We start from the raw sequence: 27,671 nt of genomic DNA, 5'->3' as shown, positions 1-27,671 counted from the left end.
ACGAAAATTTACCTTGAAATTTTATTGTATAGATTATGAAACAAGAATAAACTAAATTCAACAGTGTGGGTTTACTCTATTGTTTTCTAACCTAAGCAACTTCTATTTCACAGAATCTTAAACATTAAATACAAGTGTTGTAGGTCACCCTTCCACACCTTGATCTGAAATACTCTACAATCTGGAACAAAACAGATAAAGTGAAATATGTTTTTTGTTCTGACTCTTCTCATCTTAACATTTTGGTTCCAAATAGGAACAACAACAAAAATTATTAAGTTACATACACTAATATTAAAGCATCACAAATGCCAATAAAAAATTTGAATTTCAGAGCACAACAATCATGTATCTTCTATTTAGTAATAAAACTGAATTTTATGATTAGACAATAAAAAGAGTTTGATTCCCAAAAATTCTGGATTCTAAGAATAAATTCTGTTTGTTAAAATGTCATTTCAATACCTAAACATTTACAAACTTTTAAAGTTGTTTTAAATTATGCTATAATGTAATTTTCCTTTCACACATTATTCATTTAAGAGTAAGTACATACAATAACTTCACATAAGTCAATAATCATGTTATTCTATCTCTACAAATCCTGTATGGCTAAATAGAGCTTTATCTCATAATTTATATATGATAAATGGAGTTAAGAGAACCTTGAAATAAAATGTGCATTTGAAAAAGATTTCCTTTTATAATTGCCTTCTTTAACACACTAACAACTCTGTAAGGACACATATATCCTTCTAATCACCTGGTTTAACACACAGTTATAACAGAAAATGTTTGTACCCCTGCGTCGTGAGTAATTTTTTCCTCATAACTTAAAAAGTATCACGATTAGGATAATGAAAGTATAGTATATTATAAATATCATACTAACACACATCTACATAAATTTTTATGTAAATTGAACGACAAATAAACTGTTTATAAACAAATAACCAGACAGGAGGGGCAGAAAGTGTTTGTGCATCTTCTTGAATGGTCAGTTGTGTAGCCTTTCAGGTGAATTACTTGGCGCAATCTTTCCTCATAGCCCTCCATGATTGTTTGACAGTGCTCGACTGGTATTTTCTTCCACTCTTCTTTACAGAAGGCCTCCAACTCTTGCAAGTTTTTTGGATGATGCTGATGAACCCTGGTCTTCAACTCATGCCAAACGTTTTCAAGTGGGTTGAGATCAGGTGACTGCGATGGCCACTCCAGAATGATTATATGGTTCCTTTGTAACAGGATTGCACATATTTCAAAGTGTACTTAGGGTCATTGTCGTGCTGGAAGATCCAACGACACCCAAGCCGCAAGTTTCAAGCATCATTTTTGATATAAGTGCCTAATATATCAACGTACTCTTCTTTTTTCATGATTCTGTTGACGCGGTGAAGGCTGCCTACACCAGCAAAGCTGAAGGAACCACATAGCATGATCGAGCCACCTCCGTTTTTAACTGTAGGGACGGTGTTCTGTGGAAGATTTCGTTCCCCCTTCTTACGGAAAATATTATGAACATTAATGCTGCTGAAAAGCTCGTTTTAGCCTCGTCTGACCAAAGAATACTCTTCCAATAGGTAAAGGGTTTATCTACATGCTTTCTTGCATACCTCAATCAAGCTTCTAAATGAACAGGCTTTAAATATAGAGTTCTACAAGGACGGCATGCTTTGAACCCAGAAGAGCGTAACATGTTCGTAACTGTAGAGGTGCTTACTTTAACCCCAGTTTCCCTTACCAGTTTCTGTATGTCATTACGTGTTAAACGAGGGTTCCTACAAACTTCTCTGAGAACTTTCCTCTTGATTCTCTCTGGAATTTTAGTGGGGTCTGGTATGAGGGAGGTTAGCAGTTGATCCTGTAAGCTTAAACTTGGCAATTATGCTTTCCAACAGTAGATTTTGGCACATTAAGTTGTGTAGCAATACTAGAAAGAGACACACGAGACTTGTATTTCACAATAATTTGGTTTTATTAAATCACTGTACAGTTGTTTCCTGTTCGCCATGATGACCAAGCAGATAATGACGGAGACGGCGCTAAATTGCCGGAAGTTTTTTTTTTCTGCCTAAATTCTAATAATTATAAACCCAGTGTCTAGTTCTGAAATGGTATGATGTAATTTATTCGCCAAACTAAACAAAACTTTTACGGGAATATCAGTTTTTTCACACGTTCTGAAATGTATGAACACTTTCTGCTCCTTCTATTTTTGGTTATTTGTTTATTAACAGTTTATTTGCCATTTGATTTACATAAAAATTTATGTAGATGTGTGTTAGTATAATATATTATTTGTCTATTAACCTAATCGTGATACTTTTTAAGTTATAAGCAAAAAACTACTCGGGACACAGGGGTATAAACACTTTCTGTTGTAACTGTACAACAGCTGTATCATTGCAGACACACCCTTTCATAATTCTGTGGTTTGATTTACAATTATACAAAATACATTATTATTTACCTGTTTCTACTGACAGGAAAGAGAAAATCATTTCTTTTCTTCCTCTGGTTTACTTTCTTTTGGAGCATCTATCACCTCTACAGGACTCCTGTCTGCTCTGTCGGCAGGAAAAGTTTCCCATGGTGTTGCTAGATCAAACTTTCTGAACTCTTGGGCCAACTCAACTGGTTCTGCAACAACTCTTTTTACTTCATCATCATAACGAAGCTAAAAGGGAAGAGAAAACCATCAACTGTGAATATAGATATAGAAAAACACAAATATCTATACACAAATTAGAGAATTACTTGTTTTTCTCAGCAAATACTCAAATGTCATAATTTTAAAACTGATACACTTCAATATATAAACTATCATAATGCAAAACAAAAAACAGAAAAAGCTTACAGAAGCTGTTAACACTAGGGATAAAGAACAACTAGCTATCCTTCAGGAATGAAATCCAGTGGTGAAAACATTTTTTTCCATTCAACAAAACATCATTATTAATACAGTACAGCAGGCATGACATATAACACATCACCAAACAACTCTTGTGGGAAATGAACAGACCACTGAAATAGATGTCAACAAACAACTTCTGTTGGAAATAGAAAGGCAACTAAAAAAGGTGTCAACAAACAATTTCTGTGCAAAATGAACAGACAATGGAAATGGGTGTTAACAAACAATTTCTCTATGAAATTAACAGGCCACTGAAATGGATGTCAACAAATCAATATGGTGCCTCATCAGTTTTTCATGACAAATGGTCCTGAAAGATATGTGCAATGTTCAAGGTGAATATTTTAGAAAAGTCACTGATCCATTAATAGATAGTTCTGCAGACCATGATTACCATTAATCCATACAAGCAAATTTTAAGAAGTGGTTCAACACTTGGTGATGGGTTGCCATCAATTATCTTCTCTCTAGTCTCCAAATCAAACAACAGGCCCTCAAAACATGAAGTACCTCTGAAGAATAACCAGGCTATGCTGGCTCAAAGCTGAACAAGTTTTAATTGGAAAAAAAATGAACTTACTGCTAAAATCAGGTTTAAATACCTACAGTGAAGACAGCACATACAGCTCATTGCATAGCTTTGTGCTTAACAACCCGCAAACATAACAGCAATATTGTAATTACTTTGATAGTTGGAAAATATAGTAATAATCAGAAACCATAATTTTAGTTAATTATTTTCTGAACAATTGATTCAATTGTTATTTTAATCTATCAATTGTCAGAATAATCAAAAACAATAATAATATGAAACAATAACTTCAATTAATTATGTTTGTGACATTAACTGATTACTTTACATTATACTAGTCAATGTAATTGTTGTTCACAGATAATGAGTTAAATCACCCAGTTCTTCACTTGACAAACATCAGTCTGCATGTAAAACATCTCACTCTCTGACACAAAGAGAAGAGGATGAGAAGTTTGTATATATTCTAAACAAAAACTATTTAATATCAAAATTATTAATATTTTCATTACACATATTGTTCTAGCAGTTCATCATGTTTCAAACCAGAAATTAACAATTTTGAAGAATACCAAAGTAAAAAATATATCATTGTCCCCAAACTATGAAGCAACAACTTACTTCTACATAGCCACTCAGAGGAAAATCTTTCCGGAAAGGATGACCTTCAAACCCATAGTCAGTCAGAATTCTTCTCAGATCCGGATGGTTGGCAAAGAACACACCAAACATATCCCACACCTAAGTGGAAAGACAGACACACAATATAAACATTATTTTTAACAATACAGACAAAAACAAACCTTGTATACATCACTACCAACATAAAAAAAAACACATAAATCACACATATCTAAAAAATATTGAAGGATTCACTTTATACACATCCAGATAGAATTAATACTTATCTAGTATCATAGGACAAACATCATAAGTAACTCCTAACATAAAAGATGAAACAACCATTCAGATACACAGCTCTAACATTACATGTGATATATATATAATATCTAGACCACTGTCATATCCCAGCCACACTTGTGAGCCTTGATTTTGGATACAAGGCAGTGTCAGCAATGAGTGTGGTAAATATTAGATGCTGACATTTTCTTTTGTTTTCATTCATAGGTTCTTGTGTTTACCAATGTAATTTCCAGTTTCTTGTGAATGATAATAATCCAAATAAAATAATACTACTAAATAAAAAAAATATTCAACATAGAAATAGAATAAATGATGTTGGGTTATTAATTATTCTCCTAAAATATTATTTTAAATTAAAAATAAGAATTAAAATCATTAAAATTCACTTGCTTAATCAGTTCTACATCATCGTAGTTGAAAACTGATAATATATACATATAATGCCCATACGACTGATGTCTCTCCCAACTCAGCTGACCTGCTGAGCTCTAGTATTGGGTGAAAAGCTTTATCAGCCCTGGGTATGACAGATGTAGTGTGATTAGTATTCGAATGTTCTTCTTTGTTTTCCCTGAGGTTCTTATAATTATAGATAAAACAATCATACACATATACGTGCCTAAGATTAGAAAAGAAAAAAATCATTAAACACATGAAACATACATCATACAACACAAAATATATATATAACATCTAACATTACACATTTTAACACACACCATAAATATTACTAGCATGACAAAAAGATTATGTATTACACACATTTTTTTAACACAAGTTTTATCCTAAAACCTGCATTTACGTATAAAAATAACCAGTTACCAAAATGTTCTTTAGTGATTAAAGTTTTTCTCCTGACATAGTAAAGATCAGTAAGTTTTATACAACTACAGAATGTTAAACTTGTTCTATACAACAAATTTAAAACAACTGTGTTCTATTTATTAAACATAAAATTATTTAATTTTCTACATTAAATTAATTTACTTTCTGCATAACATTTTTCAAAAAATTCTCAAACACACTGAACTTTCCTCAGAATAGAAATATAAAGAATCATTTATGATGCCCAGAAATCAGCTTGGAACATGACTCAAGCAAAACTACACTTTCCATGAATACTTTCTAAATAAACATACACAGACAAATAATAAATGCATCTTTATTTTGTATACTTTAATCTCCAGCCAGTTAAATTTGAGAAATGTCAGTGAAGTATTTATAATAATGTTTGAGTGAAAGAACAGTAGGAAACAATACATCAATAACTTATCTGCTATATCAACGGCTAAAAAAGCTTTTCATGAAATACCATGGTTCTTCAGACTAATTGGGAAAGAAGAGACAGAGCAGTGGTTGAGATTATATTTATATTACCAAAATACTAAACAAAAAACTGTTTCTTTGTGAGTTGGTAAGTGTAAATGTTTACATACTTTTATTTGTCATTATACATCAGAATCAGAGTAATGATTTACAAAAAGTATATTATTTAACATCTAATTGTTTAGGTTATTATCGTTATTTGTTTCATTTTTTTTAATTAACCTATTCTTCATTCAGAATAAATGCAAAGCCAACAAATTAGTAAAGTATGTTAAATTATACACTATATTTTGAGCAAATATGTGGTATTACATTATTTTTTTTCCAATAATATGATTTAACAATACTGTTACAATAAGTCATTTATTACTGGTTAATGTATACCCAGTATGACCAGGTGTTTAAGGCACTTGACTCATAATCCGAGTTGTGGGTTTGAATCCCTGTCACACCAAACATGATTGCCCTTTCAGCTATGGGCGCATTATAATGTGACAGTCAGTCCCACACACAGTTCATTAATAAAAATGTAGCCCACGAGTTGGCAGTGGGTAGTGAAGATTAGCTGTCTTCTGTCTAGTCTTACACTGCTAAATTAGGGATGGCAAGCACAGATAGCCCTCATGCTGCTTTGCATGAAATTAAAAACAAACAAACAATGTACACCTGTGCATGTGTTTTCTGAGTATTGTTTGTATTCTTTTGTAGACTTAAGTAAAAAACTGGTTATAAGTACATCTTTGCTGGAATACAAAAATCATAAGAAGAAAAATAAAATGAGCTGAAATAAATAAGTTTAATTTTCTGAAGTACAAATGAGATGATTGACAGTGTTTAGGGGAATATCCTCATAATGGTCAGAAATTAATATAGTTTTTATTCATCCTCCATTGTTAATTTTCACACGGATTTCTATTTACAAAGACATACAGAACTTTTGTTCATCTATAGTAAAACAATTCAGTCAATTACCAACAAACACTGATTACATCAATTAACCAAAATTATAATTAAATCAACTGTCATGCAAATAACTGGTTAATCAAAATTAGTTTCTAATTATTAAAATTTTTATTTTAGCAGTCAATCACTAAATTATGATTAAACCAAGTGTCATGAAAATAGTAAACTAACTGTAATTAGTTTTTGATTACCTGACTATCTAAGTTTTCAAAATATCTGTTTATATTTATTTGTTGCAGGGCACAAAATTATATGATAGACTATCTGTTCTGCCCAATTTCAGCTTTATATAAATAGTTTTATTTTTTACTTCAGGTTTTTCAGGTTTGTTAATTCTGGAGGGACCTGCATTCAAACCCCACTGCCATCAAACTTGTTTCTTCCATCTCTTTTATGGCAGAGCTATTCAATTTATCAGCCATTATCACCAATAATTTCCAAATACTTACTAGAGTAAATGCAGCACTAAGGACAATATATATTTTGTGTGATACTGACTAGAAGGAAGAGAATACTGCCAGCTCTGAAAGCCACATAAGTTTTTTCTTTTACAACAAAAAACCATCTCATCAAGCACTGTCCAAAGTTGAAGCAATTTAATTCATACCTGAGATCCTGATGACAAACAAAGCCAAACACTTTTTCAACATCCAGAAAGACAGCTACAGTTACACAGCAATGATTTAAAAAGTAGTTTTAGTTACTCTGACTAGATGATGATCTGATGTGATTTTCTTGTAATTTTGCATGATTATTTAAATATGTTGAATATTCTTTAGTGTGCATCACTGTATGTACACTCTAGCATCAAATACTTTATGGATGTCAACAGGATGGTGTAAATTATTGATCTTACAGTCTCAAAACTAAATATTATAAACACATGCATTAGATTAAAAAAACTTTAAACAAGTGCTAAATGACAACAGAAGAAGTATTTAAAATACAGAAAGCTTAAAATTTACCTCTCTTTCATACCAGTTTGCTCCTTTGAAGACTTCTGTGATGGAGTCAATAGGTGTTAACTCATCAGTGTATGTTTTCACCCGAATTCTAGAATTGTACCGTACAGAGAGCAAGTTGTACACAATCTAAAAGCAAATATAAAAAGTTAATTTCCTACATACAATACTAAGCTTTACATACAAATAAACATAAGAGATGTTCTGGTAACTGCCTACTAGAAATACAGTAATAACAGAGCTATGTTATAAATAGATCTGAGGCTGTAACTATAAAGAATGAAAATGATTCTTCAATAACTACAAATTAGAGTATCATGAAATAACAGATGTATATCAAACAGAACCAATTTAAAGAACACCTGTTTTTGTTTTTGAATTTCGCACATCTATCTATCTGTGCTAGCCGTCCCTAATTTAGCAGTGTAAGGCTAGAGGGAAGGCAGCTAGTCATCACCACCCACCGCCAACTCTTGGGCTACTCTTTTACCAACAAATAGTGGGATTGACCGTCACATTCTAATGCCCCAACGACTGAAAGGGCGAGCATGTTTGGCACGACAGGGATGTGAACCCGCGACCCTCAGATTACAAGTCGCACGCCTTAACACGCTTGGCCATGCCGGCCTATGCAAAGAACAAAAGTACACTTTTGAAAATGTACTTCTGATATTCATAAAATTTGGTTGGTTGGTCAATTTAGTGTTTTATGGCACAAAGCAACCAGGCTATCTGCACAAAACATCTGGTAAAAAGTTAAAAGTAAATTTAGTAAAATTCATAAAAGGAAATTGAGGTAAAACAAAACAAAGTTAAAAAAAAACATAAATAGCATAAAACCAATGTTTACATCTAGTCTACAATGTTAGGAGAAAAACTACAGTAATTCAAGTTGTAAAGGACTTTCTATAGCATAACTGTAATAATCATAACTCGTCAGGAAGACTAACAGGTAAGTACAAAAACTGCCATCAGTCACTTGAAGTTGGCCTTTCCAGTCCTGGTTCTGGGTTATTTGACGTTATGGCCATTTTCAAAAAGGAAAGTAATAAAAAGGTTTTAAAAGACATGTAGCAAAATTATAATAATAACTTGCCAGGATGTAGTTCAAACAGCAGTGTTAGTCACCTGAAGTTGGCCTTTCCAGTCCTGGTTTTGAGTTATTTAATGTTATGGCCATTTTCTAATTTCATATCAAACTAGATGAACTGTGATTTTTAAAAGGGAGCCACATTAAAAAGGTTTAATGTATAAATTAAAAACTTAAATGGTAATTCATAAAAGACCATATAAAATCACAGTTATATAAAAGACCATATAAAATCACAGTTATATAAAAGACCATATAAAATCACAGTTATATAAAAGACCATATAAAATCACAGTTATATAAAAGACCATATAAAATCACAGTTATATAAAAGACCATATAAAATCACAGTTATATAAAAGACCATATAAAATCACAGTTATATAAAAGACCATATAAAATCACAGTTATATAAAAGACCATATAAAATCACAGTTATATAAAAGACCATATAAAATCACAGTTATATAAAGACCATATAAAATCACAGTTATATAAAAGACCATATAAAATCACAGTTATATAAAAGACCATATAAAATCACAGTTATATAAAAGACCATATAAAATCACAGTTATATAAAAGATCACATAAAATCACAGTTATATAAAAGACCATATAAAATCACAGTTATATAAAAGACCATATAAAATCACACACACAAAGTGCAATGAATTAAAAAAAAACAAGCTTGAACATTTTTCAGTAGTTTTTATTCTCTTGAAGAAAAGTAATTAATTATTCAAAAGTTCACAAATTTAGGGTCTTTTTTTTAAAATGTATTTCTTCATATAATCAAGCTATCTTTCCTGTATGTATGTCTGAGAGGTTTGTATACCATTAATCTTTAGGTAAATACCCCTCCCTCCTAATCTTACAAGATTTCTCATGAATTTTGCCCTTGTACAATAATGTTACTATACAGAAAAAGCTCTCCACCAGTAGCAGATCAATACACTTCCTTGCATGCTAAGTTCCTTTATAATTTTGCACTCACATCTTCATTCTTTGATGGGGCAAGTAATACTAAGAGAGTGTACTGAAAGTAGAAAGGGTGAGAATGTCTTTGAAGAGTTATCTATCAGAAATACATTTTAAGGTAAAGAAAATGTTAACTTTGACATTATGCACACCTTTACACACTGGCCTCTGCAAGACGAAATTATGCTATAGTGTGTGGAATGGAGCATTTGCTCACCTCAACTTGATCAAATAGACATCAGCTGTATGAGAAGAGTGGATGTATATTGTGCTCACCTTGACTCTAATGAACAAATGTCATTGCAGGAGAAGACCACTATCTTGTAATGTGCTCACCTCAACTCAACTAAACAGGTGCAGATTTCAAAAGGAGGGCACCGAACATGCTCATCTCAATTTTAGGCTGCAGGAAGATGGCACACATGCCATGTTATAAGTAATTATATGAGGGATGATGAAATTGGCACTCCTTTTTCTAGCCCTAGAAGTTAGGTCCCAATGAGTGACAACTCTCCATGGTCCACCAGCCCAGCAGCTACAAAATGATAAGTGACAAGGGCTTCTCATTCTCTACTCTGTGTAAAATGGGAAACCTGGAGAAAACACCTGGATCTCCCAGTAGACCTGTTTCAGCCAGATAGATCTTTTATTGTAGACAATGCAACATGTGACCATGTACCATATTTTAAAAAGCCATCAGGAACGAGTCAGAGAAACAGGTTGTTAGCTGTACAAAACTGTTTAGTGTATGGTTTAATATTTAATAAATATTTAGTTTTCATAAAAGGTGTTAACAGTTAATCATTTTAAAATAGACAGTTGTGACCATTTTCATTATGTAACTCAGTGCAAATTGTATGCAGTCTAATTGTTGAACTAGACTTTCATAACATTGTTGATGCAATCTTAAGTAAAGTTTCTATGTTTTTCTCCTCTTGTGTAGTATTGTCATCACTAGAGAGTTACATATTTCTACACTTTCTTGTCATCTGTTATAAATGCATACAGAAATAGAGAAGTTAAGAAAAGTAAGTGAGAGAAAATTAGACATATGGATGATTGGCAGTGTACCCGTGATGAGCAATTTCTAAAGTCAATAAAAGTGAAGTAAATGAAAATGAAGTTAGAGTAGCTGTAACAGGTGATATTTAAAATGAGTTTCACAGTTTAACATACATAAGGAAAATAATCTGTCTCCTCAAAGGATGTTCTAAAGTAACTTTATCTGCCTTTGTGGACTTGATAATAGGAAAAGAATTATTAAAAGTTCTGGATACAACTGTGGAAACCTACTAGGTAATGCAAGTGAACTTATCTCAAAGTTGTTAATAAGAAATAGAATAGAGGTAAAATCCAATTGACAAGAAAAATACTTAAGGTAATTAAATCAGGCTGCATGGACTTTGGACAAAAAAATAATTACTTGAAGTTTTATATATAACTGTCATAATCAATACCGTAATTAATTGTTTGTATGTACATTTTACTTCTCTTGAATATATTATTTTAAAACAAATTGATTATGTGCTGGCCATTTATTGTTCACATTCATCAACAAAAAGTTCCAGACACCTACGGTAAAATAATCACAGCCAATATTCAAAACCTTGACATAGGCAGATCATACTTCCTTTCTATTGCTGTTTTTTCATGACAGTCCATGGAATAGGTATGGTCTGAACTGGACAGTAGTTACATATGTATAAATATACCAAGAAGATACCTAAAGTGGTCTTGTGGAACATCCCATCTCAACAGTAGACATGTAAGGAGCCACAACGGATGTTATGAGCACTTTTCATTATCATGGTTTGATGCAGAATTTTGGAAAATAAGTATACTATACCCAGGGATGCACCACCAACCAGCTGGTGGGATCTTATGAGTGAATGATGCAATAATAAAAGTGAAACACACTCCTCTACCTATAAATGGTGGGTAAACAGAAGGATGGGAAATCAAAGTAGGAAATGAGACACTGTGAAAATAGTGGGTGATGAAGTTGTGGGAAGTACTGACAGCTTCAATGATCTTATCCAACACAACTGGAAACAAATGGGGATTGACTGAATGAGGTGTTGAATCAGATGGGATGAAATCCAGAATTACTGATAAGCATCAACCCTCAATGAGGAATAGACCAAATATAGATATTGAAGAGCCCTACCTTTAAGGTTAATAGGAAATATGACCCTGGAAGAATAGAAAACCAAGAGAATGTAGAGTCAAAGACAGAAGCCACAAAAATGAGATAAAAGGGTGAAGAGAACTGAGGGAAAAAAACACCTTGCAATATCAAAAAAGGCAAAATTACAACATTATAGTCACAAAATATCTGGAAATGAAAGAGACAGCTGATCCACTATCTAACACCCAGGTAAAAGAAAGATAGATAGCTGAGAGTAAGATAGGAAATGAATAGATATAGAGACACACACCACTTCCACAAGCATATGGAGAAGGTAGAAGGATGACATGAAAAGGCTACCTGATTGGAAAAACCAGTTGAACAGACAATGAAGTGAAGAAATGCCAACCATAAAGGTGAAAAAAGAAAAGAAACACTATCTTGTGAAATAGGTGACATGTGAGCTTGAAGCAAGAGAGAGAAAGTGCAACTGGCATGGAAAGAGATAGTGCACAGAAAAGGGAACCAAGATTAAGTTAGCCAGGTAGTACCACTAAGAGGACATGATGAAGAATGTCTTGAATGAAGGCCAAGACCCTAAGTAAAAGACAGAAAGGTGGGTAAACATGATTGATGTAAAGGATAAGATCAGTCGTGGTAGAAATCAAACAGGATTAATGCTGTCTGCAAGGAACAAAACAGACTAATCAGCAGTTGCCTGTGACCTACATTAGGAACATTTTGAAAACACAAATATGTCAAGTTTGGGTTAAGAATACAATTAAAAGGTTTTATTTGGCATCATGTTTACCACCAAGGGTACAACTGCACCTGACTAAATTTCAAATCTATATTATTCAACACTAACAAAACCAAAGTGGCTTACACCCAGCACCAACCTGTTATAATTATCTGTAACCATAAATTTGTATCTTCCCAATCTGACATTTTGCATTACAAGTGTTTTGATTTCTCTTTGTACTTACCTTCCACCAACATGGGTGCAATTGCATCACATCTTGTTGTAAAGCTATACTCTAACTTTTAACCATGAAATGTCCAAGAAAATTATAGAGCTCCATTTCCATAATGTTCAAGAGATTCATCATTAAAAATTTCTGGATATTTTGAGAACATACTGGAAGCAATTTGAAAGACTGTATTATCCAATGAGCAACGTAAGTTGTCACTCTTTACTGCTTAAAACAGTGTTTCACATCTCTCTCAAGGTCATAAGTTGGGATACAAGTATGTCAGAACCAATAATTGAAGATTGGTAAAAAATATATATATACAGTTAATAAAAAAGAAAGTACTGATAAGAAAGTGAAAATTATGTTGAAAATGTTGGTAAACATCAGAAGAACCTAAGATAAAAAACCATCGCGGCCATAATACGGGAGAGGAGATCAAGCTACAGGTGACATATGGCTTCCACTCAACTTCTGTATGCAGTATTGTAAATAAAATTCATTTTAAATTCTGAGAAGCATTTTCTTTGTGAAATGCAAAAATATATGGTCTGTTCAATACAATAATGACTGTAAACTAAATTATGCACCAGGTGGTATAAGCAAGATGGAAACTTGCACAATACACAGAGGGTATTTAAAAAAAATCACAAATGAAAAACAGCAGAAATATTATTCCACTTTTGAAAAACATAAATGTTTTATTGATTTTTCTTGCAAATTAGAAATTACCTGAGGATAAATAAAAAATTATATACCCTAAAGTGAAGTTATTACAAAAAAATAAGTGAAAGAATATTTCAGAATTAAGTATATTCTATTTATCAGGTCTTTTCTCTTTCTTGTAAACATACTCTTACTACAATCTTATTTTTCAGTACCTACCTAAATTAGAGCCATACTCTGGTATGTTTTTTACACATTACCATGTGTTATACTTTACAATCTGTTGTGGTAAATGTATTTTGTTACTATGTATTATACTTCTGTATTTCATTTTTACTACTATACTTTAGCAATATGTTTCAAAACTATATTGTAAAACCCTGTATTAGTCAATACAGTAAATTATACTGAAGTAATCTTAAACCATCTGTTGAAGTATATATACAAGTGGACCAAGCTTTAACCTCTGTTCCTGAAGGCTTCAACACAATAGCCCAAACTCCCACATACAGCAAGTAGACACAATGAATAATAAAACTTACATCTATGATGTAATACTACTAAACATTCAACACATTTTGTACTCTTCTTTATCTATACAGGAACACTTTTATTCATATTTATCAAAAGTACTAGGATAGTTAATGTATAAAATCGAATCACACAGATATCATTTTTCAAGAAGGATTTGAGAGCTCTGTGAATATGAATTTACTAAAGTACTTTATTCAAGTCAACATCATGATACATCATTCATGATGGCTATTGCACTTCATCCAAGTCAACTCCACAATGTATTGTCAAGGGTGACCATAGTACTTTATTCAAGTCAGTAGCACAATGCATCATTCAAGATGGTTATAATGCTTCACCCAAGACAACACCATGATGCATCATTAAGGATGTCTGTAGTGCTTCATCTAAAACACCATGATGCATCATCATGGATGCCTTCAGTGTTTCATCCAAGACAACACCATGATGAATCATGACAAGGATGGTTAAAGGGAATTGCAATTTGTTCAGTGATAGTCTACAAAGTCAAACTTGAGTGAGGTTAAACAATAATGATGGCTGTAGGAACACTGAAAATATCAATTTTCAAGTGATGGTCGTTAGAGTCAAACCAGAAAAAAATTAATGAACACTTTAGCAGAGTTTAGTAATAGTCAATAAGGTAAACATAACCCAATATAAATATAGGCTCATTCAATTTGATTACCATCTAACATAGAAACAATACATAATATAGATCTGAATGTATAACTGTATCTTCATGAAATTTGGCAAACTTTAAGCAAACATTACAAATCTATTTTACACAAAATTCATATTTTTCAATGAAGTATTCACATTACAGGCTTGTTTGTAAATTTATACCAAGTCAGTTACAGTAAAAGGTGAGAAATAGTTAAACGTTCCTTTTTATGATTAAGAAATTAAAGTTTAGATAACAAAAAATTAACATCAAAAATATTTAGATTCCAAGCTTATTGACATACACAGATAACTAAAGTAATTTAATACCTTGAATGTAAATCTCATGAAAAAGTTGTTACATGTGCATTTAACTTTCCCATATGCACAGTGTTAAGGAAAGATAGAACATAAATGAAGACTGGATGAGTGCTTAATGACAAACAATTATGTTAATTTATAGAGGAACAATACAACAGTGATAGCTGTTTGAGTTTTGATGATATCAGTGTTACAGAACAAGTTCAAATAAAAGTGGAACACAACAGTAATGATGAGTAAAAGACTAGCAATGTCAAGTATCAACTGAAAGAATTTAAAGTCAGCCAACATAGTCATGATGGTTGTAGAAGTGCTGGAAACATCAAATGTCAGTGACAGACATCAAACAGCCTGGTAGAAGACAAGATAAAGCTCCAAGCTGACTAAAGTATTAGTCAAGATAAGAATGTCTAAAACTGAACATGTTATGAACTGAATTCTACCTAAAATCCTCTTCACACCATCAAGGGACTAAGATAGGTTAATATCTCAGATTAAAATGTTCAATGAAACCAAAGCACTTATGATACGTAGAATTTTACTACCAGCAAAGATAAGCCTAGACCAAATCTTTACCCATTCTTTAAATAAAGGGTGAGCAAATAAAGTGAAAACACACATTGAGTTTTATCTTCAATAAGAGTTACATTCAGATGCCTAGGAAGGGTAAATGGGATAATACTTCCTTGTAGAAATCAGGATCTTCATGATGAAATGCTTGAGTTGAGAACAGTGACAACGATGACAAGAATACACTAAAAGATTATTCCAACTCACAGACATGGACAACAGGAAATTCACATGTCAGAAAAGAGCAGTATTATGCAGTAGTCTCTGACATGTTACTTGTGATATCTTAAAAGAAAATACAGTGATAATTATTAATATACAATTGTTACAAGTTTTGCCAACAGGTGTCTTCTTGTAGTTTCAGCAACAATATTTCTCAACAGAATGAATAATACAAGCACAACCATGCAAAATTGCTGAAATAAATTGTTAGAAAATAGGATACAGAATTTAGACAGTTGAGAAAAAAATTCATTTAAACTAATTGTCAAAACTTAGATAATCAGGCTACCATTTTATGATAGGTCTAAGTCAACTATCAAAAAAACAATTAACAAATTTAAAGCCTTGAATATTACACTTTCATACTACATGTATCTTTTTTATGATTAATTATTATTGTTATTTATTTCAGTCACATAATTTGCAAATTATCAGTAGTTTGCTGTTAGTTAACATGTATTTACCTCAAACCTACATTGGCGTGTGGGTACATCAACACCAGCAATATCACTAATGTTAGTGAACTGAGCATTGTGGTGGTCTTTCAGAAATGTTATAACAGGTAGAACTCCTTCAGGAGCAATTAGGATTTCTAGTTCATCACCAGGTGTCATTAGCACTTTCTGTACATATTTCGGCAGGCATTCAGCAACATATCTTCCAAAGTCAGATAGTTGTGTTCTCATTGGGAGATTTTGTTTTCTAACAGTAGCTAAAATATAAAAAATTTCTGGAATATCACTAATAAAACATTCTTCAATCACTAATGTGAGCTACATCAAATTTAATATCATAGAAGCAAAATTCAAAGTGATATTTATCATTACTCCAAGTCTGAGCTGTAACTCTATTTATAAAAAGGCAACTTACTTCTTATCTATCTACTTTCTAATTGAACTCTGAATACTTGTATCTACTGTCATTTAATACCAGTTTTATATGTACTACAACTTACAATTTAAATACTAGAAGAATGGTAGGACTTGTTGTGTTAACATTAAGTCATTTTTATTTTACTTCTAAATTGTTAATTACAAATAGCATGATGTATGTCTACTGTACACTTAATCTACAATCTCCATAATAGAATGTAGATGGGGCTGAAGGAAGTGGAAGCATCTGTCACACATAGGGAAGAGGGAAGCATTGTATCTGTACAGTCACTGTAGACTTGAGAAAACAGCAGTATGAATCTGACACTTTACACCATGTGACCAGAGCATTTTTGTCAACACCATGTTAAATTACTGAGCTAGTTATTCAGATCTTATAAAATAAATCAAGTAGCAGCACTGACAAACAAAGCAAGTTTTTGATTTGGTTATATGACAAAACAAAAACCTTTTTAAAATCCAGATTCAGGTGTTGATAAACATAATAAATATCTTAACCTAAAGTATTAAGCAAGATACCAACAATTCATTTTCTAGTATTGATAGAACAGATGTGTACAAGATTTTTACTTGGGTCTGGTGTGACTAATATAGTATCTTTCAGATCATACTGGAAATACAAGGTAATTTGTATCAAAATTATCACTGCTAACTGACAAGCTTGACAACTGAAACTAACAGAACTTGTCATGGCATTCATAGCCATAATTGTTCTTTGGAAATATCTATTTCAAGAAAAGGTTGACATCTATATAAACAGAAATCATGTGCAAAGAATTCTAGAATAAATTTCAATTATCCTGTTCCTGCAAGCAATGATTGTACCATTGTTTCAATAAATGAAGGCCATTAAGCCCAAATTAACTACAAATACACATTATACATATGGTTCCCATGCTCTGATGAAGACCAAGTACTTTTAAAAATATAGTTCTCCAGAATAGTCCTTCCACCTAATTTTAGGAAGATGTATCCTTGAACAAACAAAGTTCTGATTGTAGAAGTTCTAAAGAAATGCTTTTTAAGTCTCTAACAGAAACAATCAGCAATCAAAAGATCAAAATCAATGTCTGGAGATACTGGGTGGCAGTCACCAATGTCTCTAGCAAGAACAAATGATGAGAAGTAGAATAACAATACAATAGTAATGAACAGCTGGGATCAAACCCACAGTTTTATTGAAACTTAGACTTTGGGTATCCAATCCAAACTCACAAGAGAGTTCAGAGAGTATTACACAACATATTTAATCATGTATTGGTGCAGGCAGTGATGGAAATGAATTCCCTGTTGATGTAGATACAAAGCAACAACCTAAGGAGAGATCATGAAACTAAGTGCAATTTATTTAGATACAGCAAAAGTAATAAAATCTCAGTAAATGGAATACAATATATAAAAAAAGGAGCTGTAATATTAACTTCCACCATTCATCAATTATTTATGTAATTACTTAAGTTATGAAACTTAATCACATTAAACCATGAGATAAGAGATACTATGCACAAACATAAACAAAACTGGTCACCAATACCCCAAATGCTTGTTAACAATAAAGAAGCATGAATACATGTCCAGATTAGTCAGCTGTCTTAACAATCACCCTTTTGATCACAATACTTCACTTCCTGAGGCAGATATCCAAGATTAAAAGAGTCTACATTACAAAAAACTAATAGAGATGGTAAGTGATCTTAAGGTAGGTAAGAACTGTCTCCTACAATTTATAGAAATGCACAGATGAGGTGCTATCTAATTAATCTGCCCAAAACATTCTGTGACTAGAGGCACCAACAAAACCAGATGATGGTCACAACAATGTTCTCAAAGAGCTATCTCTGTGAATAAAACCCAAAGTTACAGAAAAAGACCACTCCTCAAATAGGATGCACAGTGTGAGAAGATAAAAGTAAGTGCATAAAATTGGACATCTTCCTGCTTCTCCTGTGTAGGTTCCATCTGTACCTTCATCCTCAAGGCCCATGAGAGACTCATGGTTGATGTATGATGCTAGTAAACCTTTGTTAGTGTGTCAAATTACTCTGGAAGATCAGGAAGAACAGTTGTGAAAAATGGGCCAGGATTAATTCTCAAAGGAGGCCCATGGCAAAGAAAATGCACATTACAAGGCCTTCCAGGGCCAATCATACTAGAAATTCAATGATTAAACAGTCAAGGCTGCATCCTTTGAAAAATCATAAAAAAAAACTTTCAAATAACAAGAGTAACCAATCAGAAGGTCAATTCATAATCGTGAAACACAAAACTTCAGCAATAAGCTGTGTGGGTAAAATATAACCAACAAAAAGACAATTTCTCAGAAAAAAGAAATGTATAAAAAAGGTGCAAAAAAAAAGACGTCTTTACAAGATGTGACTTCAAAGCATAACAGCATGTAAAGAGTGTAATACCAGGTGATTAGCCTAAGTATGCCGTCAAGAGGAGGTGATAATCTCATTTAATAGTCTCGTCTAGAGGGAATCAACAATGAAGTATGGATGGGAGGAGGTATACTGGATCATGAGAAGATAAAGAAACAAGATAATAAATTTAACCACTGGAACGAACCATAAAAGATAAGCTCAATGTTAAAATTACAATATCAAATTTATGACTGCATAAAATAAGTAAAAGTTTCATAATAAGAAAAGAAAATATGATGAACAGCTTATGTGAATGTGAAACCTGAACCTGGAAATGATAAGACACATCATAAAAACTTAAAGAAACTGAGAAAGAAGGTTGTTGAACAGCTGGCTTATCAAAAAAAAAGATTACTAATTTTTTTCTTATAGAAAATAAAGGACTAGTGACAGGATTTACTGGGTTACAAGGTTATAATTCTGTTGTTGGTAAATTATTAAACATAATGAATACTCATTTAAAGCATACAATACTTAAAGTGATTTTAAAACAATTTACTGTTTTGTAAAGTTATACAGGTCATTCATAAGGCTCCCCTTTGTTTTATGATGGTATTCTTGTGAGGTTGTGCTCTTATTTTGCTGATGACAAAGTTGTGGGGAAAAGCAGACACTGAATAGAAAGATAAACAGTAATACAGGTACAGTATTGAAATTCTGAACATAGTGTAAGAATAATATCTCTGGCTAATAAAACAGGTGAGTGCAGGAATCTTTCACAGGGTTGAATGTGTCCTATGGTCATTTTGATTTAAACATATTTACTGGCCAGGGCTGTGGGACCAAGACAGTCCCCAAAGCATGTGGAGTTTTATATGTTTTATATGCATTCAGAGCCATTTTGTACAACTTTCAGAATCAGATTCAAACTTGAATTTGTAGGAAAAAAAAGAAACTTGGAAATCACAACTTACCTTGTAACTAGATGGACCAATCTTACAACCATACAAGGTAAGTTAAATGTTTTAAACATTAATAATCAGTCCTTTTATATGTGCTTTCAATTAATTTTTCAAAACAGTTGTAAAACAAAAAACATATCACTGAATAACCAATTATGACCTTTTCCTTGAAAAAAATGAAAATGGCCAGAAATTTAGAACAGTGTGCAATGAAATGTAAAATATATTTATTTCACACTGAATTTAAATCATGTTTTGTAACCATGCCTGTAAAAAAGTAATTTTAACAAATTTAAGTTTACAGATGGAGAATTTTCACTCACATTTTCTAGACATGAAGCACAGAAAAAACATCAGAATAAGTACATGAAATTTTCTGGTACTACAGGTTCAAGGTTTTGTTGGATATATATAGAGATAGCATTATGTGTGAAGAGCTTAAAAGTGGCTTTAATAAGATAAATTATTGTTGTCACCTTACTAGCTCTTATGTCCCTATTATGCAAAAAGCAAATGAGCTACAATAATAATTCTTATGGCATTTATCTATAATGAATGAAAACAATACAAAACCCTTATAACCAAAGCACTTTTGAAAGGTGGACCTTTCCTCTTCAAGAGCAAACTGACATTTAATTACAATGGTTGAGATAGTATACAGAGAAATAAAGACTTGGTATTTTCTCCTTTATGCAAAGTTTAGATACATCAAAGAGAACTTAAATTTATTCTCACAATTTAAATATGTGAGAGTTACAGTTTGCTTGAATAAAACACAATCAGCCATTTTTCATAAGTGAAATTAGTGTTATCTCTCTCTACACTGGCTTGGTCAAGTTGACCAAACATATAACTACTTTGTACTCATTCACAACTGTTATAGCTTTGATTCTACTAATTTTTAATATAGTATATCTATCTTTACAAAATTTAGCAACCTTTTAGTACACTTTCCAAGACTTGAACCAACAAAGAGATCAGTTTTCTTAGTGAAGTATTTTTAATAAATTAAAAAAAAAACAACAACTAAAATTTCAATATATTAAATGTTATAGGCCAAAGGTTCAAAAAATGATTTGGTAAGGGCACTGAGAACAATGGTGATGTCCCAATCAGGAAAAGACAGAGTACAAAAGGAATGAAATAAAAAAAAACAAGAGAGAAAGAACTTGACAGGAAAAGGGAAAATGGAAGTTATTAGACAAGGCTGTTGATTAGCCAAGAATACTAGATACATAAATACCATATATGAATGGTGATAGTATATATGTACAGATAATTTTGATAGCTCAATTAGGAGAAGGTTCAATACATGAACAGTTTGATTAATTATACAACTAACAGTGTAAAAGTACTAACAATGGTATTTGATTCAATAATCTTTATTTTTGTTCACTATGTAACCACATTTTGTATTTTTTCAAAACAGTCATATTTTCATACGAGTTATGAATTGCTACATAAATTCATAAAGGCAAACCATAAGAAAAATGTAATGGGCTTACGTCTAGATTCTTGTGAAGATGTTTCAGTACTCTGATGACATACTAAAATTCTGGTCACATCTTGTAGGTTAAATGGTACTAAAACAAGAAAGAGTAAGAACAAAAATATATTCAATACAATCTCAATATTTTATTTCTAAGGTTTGACAAAATTCATTAATCAAAGAAATGTTTTTTAATTTCTACATACAATGTACATGTGATTAGAGTGACCTTATTTTGATGATTTATATTGTTCCACATCTTCACACAGCAGAACCTATTTATAGACAAGAAACTAGTTGATCATTTAAGGCTATTGAATGCAGACACAGACTTGAAAAAGTAAAAATTAAAATAACCCTTTATTTTTCAGGAAATCATTGATTCCCCTCTTAAACTTCTGTCCCTCATTACTGTTGACAGCAAATCTTGTAATTTTATCTTTCAAACATTTTCTTCCTTCAGTATCAAGTCACTTTATGAATAGGAAAATTTAACAATTGTCTAGGAAACATAATATTAAGAATCTATGAAAAATTAACATTTTTCTGAACCAAAAATGTATTTCTAGTAGATACTTACCTCTACTCATAAAAAGCTTTCTCAGCTTCAATTGCCCTCTACTGGCACAAATACTTGCTCACAACTAACCTGGCTACTCCCATTTATTATTGCATACTAACATGCAAATGATCATGCAGCAATCTTTTACTAACAAAAGCATGACACTACTACCCCTGTCATAACTAGTGCCCTCTCTGATAATGCACATGTTAATCACTTTGAGATTGGTCACAAGTAACTAAAGGAAATCATAGTAGAAACGGGGAGGATAAGTGGGAAATGTGACAAGATGGAAGTATTTATAGGAAATACATTTTCAGGTCAGTAAAATGTTAATTTCTGATACAATATTATACCTCCTCTCATAAAAAGCTGCAATCCCACATTCACTGAACTGATTGAGGACCAGTAAGAGATCATAAGGTGTGATAAGGAATTAAAAACAATAACCAGACACCACACCATTTCTGAGCCATTTATACTATTTGCCCCTTAATAATGTATTGACAAAATCTAATGGCTGAAAACTTGAAGGTGTTCCAAAGAAATACACAAGCAATGGGACCCCTGGGTAAGAGAGGTTATTGTTCAACAGATCATAAATGGGAATTCAACCACAAAAAAACACCTGACAGCATCTGGAATTGCACATCAGGTCCATCGTAGGAAGATGGTCCTCTACCTATCATCTTAAAAATGTATACTAACAGGGAAGAAGGTCTCCTGTACCTGGAAGCCATCTCTGCATGTGCACACCTCCAACACAACAAACACCAGATATACTGGAAACCAACATCTAGGAAATGGTAGGAGTGAGGACAACCAAGGTGGGTGTGCATCCCTGGTTCAAAACCTCCTGGAAATAAGAATTGTTTTCATCCAGTCCACAATAGGAGGAGGGTACCAGCCAAACACATGAGGTTTTATGTGACTGGATTGTCTTCAACCAATGCCTAATCCCCAGGAACTGACATCCAGAAAATGGTGGGAGGAAGAATGTCTCAGACAGAGGGAAAAACTACAAAATATATATGGCAGAGTGCTACATCAAACACCTGGTATTGGACATCAGGTTCATGGTAGGTGGGGCATCAAACCATTGACACCCACAGAATGCCATCACTCTATTCTCAAACTTAGTGACATTGTGCATGCTCAGGAAAACTGACCTACATAACCTGCCACCCCAGTAGCTAGAAACTGGTAAGCTGAAATAACTCTCATACTTCAATAGAGGGAGGGGGGAAAATGTGTGTTGGAAAATCCAGAGGACTGAAGCACTGGAAACAGTAAAATGAGTGACTGCAATGCCCTATTTTAAAATGCACAGTGATCACACTGAAGAAGTTGATCAACCTCACCTGGTGAAATCTGAAAATTTACAATTCTATGGTAAAAAGAGCTTCAAATGTCACATGTAATCAAAGATGCACATACTTATAAAGAAAAAGACCACAAGGTATACCTACAAGCAGTCTTGCAGAACACCCCATCTCAACAGTAGGTGTAATATGAACCAGGATAAGTGTTATGATATTGTATTTTGATAGAATAGAAAACAAGTTGATGGAATCAATCAACCAACACCTGGCAGCCTCTGGAATGGCACATCAGTTCCATGGTAGAATGTCTCAACATTAATCATCTGTCATGTTCACAGGTAGTATTGTGCAAACTGAAAACTAAATATACCTGGTCAGGCAACATACACCACAGAGTGTGATCTAAATTTGTAATAAAGATCCCTGCAATGAAAAATAAAAATGAACAGAGTACTTTCCACCAATGGCAAACAGTGACAACACTAATGATGTCTTTCAAGAAAAGATGAAAATCTGCAACCAGGAACACTATAAAGTGCAGATGTGATGGGAAGAAAACACCAAGCAAATGAAATGATGAATTCAACCAAGAAAATTAATAGAAAAGTTCATAGGATACACAAGGACTTCATTGAAAAACAAATGAACTCAAATTCACAGAAAAGTGCAGCAGATGACTTAAAAGTCACTAGATGACTTGAAAATTATAAGAGCCATGTAGTTGAAAAGGGATGCATATTTGATAGGATGGGGATCTGAACATGCAACCCTCAAATTGAAAGTCAAGCATTCTAATCACCTGGCCATGTTAGGCTATGTATAAATGGACTAAAGAAGATTGTTCTTTTCTCACATAGGAGTAAACTTGTGTTTGTGTGTGTGTTTAAAATGCTGTATAAACTATAAATAATATATTAATTGTATTTTTATGCCCTCAGTGATATTATGACAGAAAAATAAATTGACAAGTTTGCTGAACTTCTTCCATCTTTAATGCCCATAGCTCTAACTGGCTGGACAATATTCAAAATGTGAATGGAATATCATTGAAGAGAGAGGCACTGCAAGACATCAACTACATTACAACCAATAACAATTGTCCCCATAAGAGCAACAGAAGGAGAGAAGTAGACTCTTGACTCAATAACAGACGTCACCGTTCTCACATCTGCTGTATTCCATGAGATGTCTTTAATGGGACATAACCAAAAAGCCCATAATTATACATATAGCTAAGAAAGAGCCATTCAAAGACATACTCAGATTACAAGTTTCCAGTATAGAACAGGATCCAAAATTATTTTGGATAAATACTGGAGCATGATGAGAGAAAGCTGTTGAGTTAAAAATGTAAATATATATATATATGTAAATACAGAAGTCACAACAAACCCAAATGGCAGATAGTAAAAGTGGGGTAAGCTTAGAAAGAAAAATTAAGTATAGTAAAGCAAACACCAAGACTAAAAGGTGTAGTAAAGAAAAAAGTGAGATAAAGCAGAAGAGAGAAAAATTCAACTTATCTCAAAATTCCAGCAAAAACTAAAGAGGCATAAGCATACCATTGAAACATGATACAGTTAGTACAAACTCATGTTACACTCCTCTAGCAAATAAATAATTAGTATTTTTACGGTTCACACATGTTAGTTGGTTATAACAACTTAACTGATAAGTTATAAAAATATATGCCTGAAGTGCAGTCTACTTACCCATGTATTAGCAATATTCACAAAATAGTAATTTATCACGCATAAAAAAGTTACCATTGTACTGCAACTAATTAAAGTGTGTTAAACTACAACCTTACTAAGCGTTTGAAGATACAAGAAATGGATATTTATTCAATTATTAAAACATAATTTTTACCAGGAATACTAAATTTAGTTCTAAAAATAAACTGCATATTATTATCGTTTAATAACATTAGATTTGCATTGGCCTCATTTGTTTTCACAACACCGTGTGACTTTTTAACTGAAAATTAATAAAAATATTTACAATTATATACAAAGAGTAGACCCCATTTATCAAGTAATTAAAGAAACATATTACATTGCCTTTGGTTTCTAGACTGAAATATCTTCGTGTATGGAAGTCCGGAAGAAATTCTCCTGAGATAGGACGCCATTTTCTTTCGAGCTAGAGGTTATCAACAAACCGCAAGAGCTAACGTTTTACTAACACTTTTTATGAAATAAAGTATATTAATTCATGAAAATGACTGCTAACTTTTAATTTAATTAATTATCAAATAAGCTGACAATTGACAAACAAAAAAGGTATAGACAAATATGTCCTTTTGGATTTTAAACGTATGTTCAACATATATATTTTATTTAAATTCCTGTAAGCATGTACAATTTCATGAAATTGTGTACATTTTATAACTTACGTTTACAAAAAGTTCGTTTTTTGGTTTATTTTGAAATTAACAGAAAATATATTTATTTATTTACTGCCATTCTTCTTTCACGATTATTTTTGATAATTTTATATTTTAGATGTTATACACATTAAAAATCATTACACATTTATTGTCAGTTTCAACTTCGTTTACAATCGGTAAACTAGAAACCACCATGAACTTACATGTTGCGTATGTAAATGTTAATTTTTAGGATACCATCATCAAAACGTCTCAAATTTTATAACATTTTTAGGATATGTAACCTCTTATGCAAATTTCATTCCCGAGATATAAGAGACATGAAAACGTATCATCCAGTGAAATTACAAAAGTCAATTCAACATTTTTTCGTTCGTTCACACCCACAGATATATGTATATATACTGATATTCTTATGGTAGTTGGCTTTTAAATTAATGAAAAAAAGTACCTGTATTCATTTCATTACTTACCTTCACGACTTGATATTGCACAATTGATTATTGTTCCACCTGAATAATTATTTTTCTTATACGATATTTTTTCTTTTATTTTTAATTTATCTCTCATGTTGTACACTGGTATCTCATCCACATTTTAGCTGTGTTCCAAACCATGTCCGCGATAGCACTAAGTTTCATTTCACTAACATCCTTTTATAACTGTTCTTTTAATTTCTTTACTTATTATTTCTGATTTTGTTGTTTTACATAATAAACTAAAAGTCTCTGTGATTTAAGTAGCTCGACTGATGACGCAGCGGTAAGTTTTGGGGTTTATTCCGCACCAGAAAAAGCAAACAACATGTTTTTTTATGTTACCTTTGATTAGTGTAAATATATATACATATATCATGCACATTTTTTCCATATATACTATTTTACATAACGGACAGAGAGAAAACTGTCTAGGGCAATTGATGACATTTACCAAATGGTATCATTCGCCACATAGATATATTCAGCCAAATCTTCCCAAGAAAGCTATTGACCTATAAATATACAAATGGGTTAAACCAAACGATTCTAAAAATAATTTTTATGGCTAATGAAATGTCATAAGAAGAAAAACTATTCTTATAGTTGAACCTGGATAAATATCTCTAACAAACATAAAATATCGTCCACTACAAATTACTACACTGACTAAAATAGTGAGGTTTAACCCATTTGTGTATTTATAGGAACTAGTAAGATAATATATCTCTAAAAGACATTTAATAGTCCTAACTTCCTTCTCGGAATGAGCTGGGTTACCAGAAAATTGAAAAAATCTCTCTACTGCTAGAGGATACAAGTGACTCATAGTTACGGAGTGTGATGATTTCAAGAAGAAGAATACCGTTTTTTACCGATGGAAAGCATTGTCTCTGGAATTGGATCAGACCGTAGTTTTTTCTTCACTGGTGTAAGCTTCAGTGGCTCTAAGCATAACTCACAAGATTATGGAATGGGAACATTAGTATACTTCCTCTATCAAACTAACCAATAAGTTGAGCATATCGGTGGCAATATGATAAACTTTTCGTTGGCTAACCTCAAAATTAATATGCAGATTGTTAGTTATTTAGAATATGACTTGCTATATCAAACAATCATGATGAAAATTTTCAAGTAAAAATATCCCCTGATAGGTAAGAAGTTGAATTAGCAACAAAAATGTAAAGATGACTTGATCAACCCCTATGAAATATTACTATGAGAAGACTATAAGAAGTCACCATATAAATTATATATCGTTTTTTCATATTATGGAATTTAGCAGTGACAAAGCACAGGATCTCCTTTCCCTAATTCTGAAGTTATCTCACAATAAATTCTACTAGTATTAATTCCCAATTAAATTTGATGTCCAGACTCATTTTCATTTCCTTATTTTTTATAATTTAACATTCATATACAAGTAGTAATGAACTTTGAAAATG

General features: G+C 32.3%; 1 protein-coding gene across 1 annotated transcript; it reads right to left on the bottom strand.

The window, feature by feature from the left end:
* Positions 1 to 7: 7 nt before the first annotated feature.
* On the bottom strand, positions 8 to 25,679 carry LOC143230952 (NADH dehydrogenase [ubiquinone] iron-sulfur protein 3, mitochondrial-like). Its single transcript, XM_076465305.1, has 7 exons — positions 25,414 to 25,679; positions 21,491 to 21,568; positions 16,232 to 16,479; positions 7,625 to 7,750; positions 4,068 to 4,187; positions 2,471 to 2,677; positions 8 to 181 (listed from the first exon to the last, which is right to left on the bottom strand). Exons 1-6 carry the CDS (start codon positions 25,487 to 25,489, stop codon positions 2,498 to 2,500), a joined length of 828 nt encoding a protein of 275 aa, XP_076321420.1. The 5' UTR covers positions 25,490 to 25,679; the 3' UTR covers positions 8 to 181; positions 2,471 to 2,497.
* Positions 25,680 to 27,671: the final 1,992 nt, after the last annotated feature.

Source organism: Tachypleus tridentatus, chromosome 10, assembly GCF_004210375.1.
Source record: "Tachypleus tridentatus isolate NWPU-2018 chromosome 10, ASM421037v1, whole genome shotgun sequence".
NCBI lineage: Eukaryota > Metazoa > Arthropoda > Merostomata > Xiphosura > Limulidae > Tachypleus > Tachypleus tridentatus.
This window is presented reverse-complemented; position numbering and strand designations above follow the sequence as displayed.

What these genes read in the sequence shown, in the direction of transcription:
- LOC143230952 (XM_076465305.1), bottom strand. Translation starts at nt 25,489, where the DNA reads ATGGCGTCCTATCTCAGGAGAATTTCTTCCGGACTTCCATACACGAAG. An exon ending in GTCTAGAAACCAAAGGCAAT is followed by an intron (nt 21,569 to 25,413) that starts GTAATATGTTTC and finishes TTCTTGTTTTAG; the next exon opens with TACCATTTAACCTACAAGAT. An exon ending in ATCTTCACAAGAATCTAGAC is followed by an intron (nt 16,480 to 21,490) that starts GTAAGCCCATTA and finishes TTTATATTTTAG; the next exon opens with CTACTGTTAGAAAACAAAAT.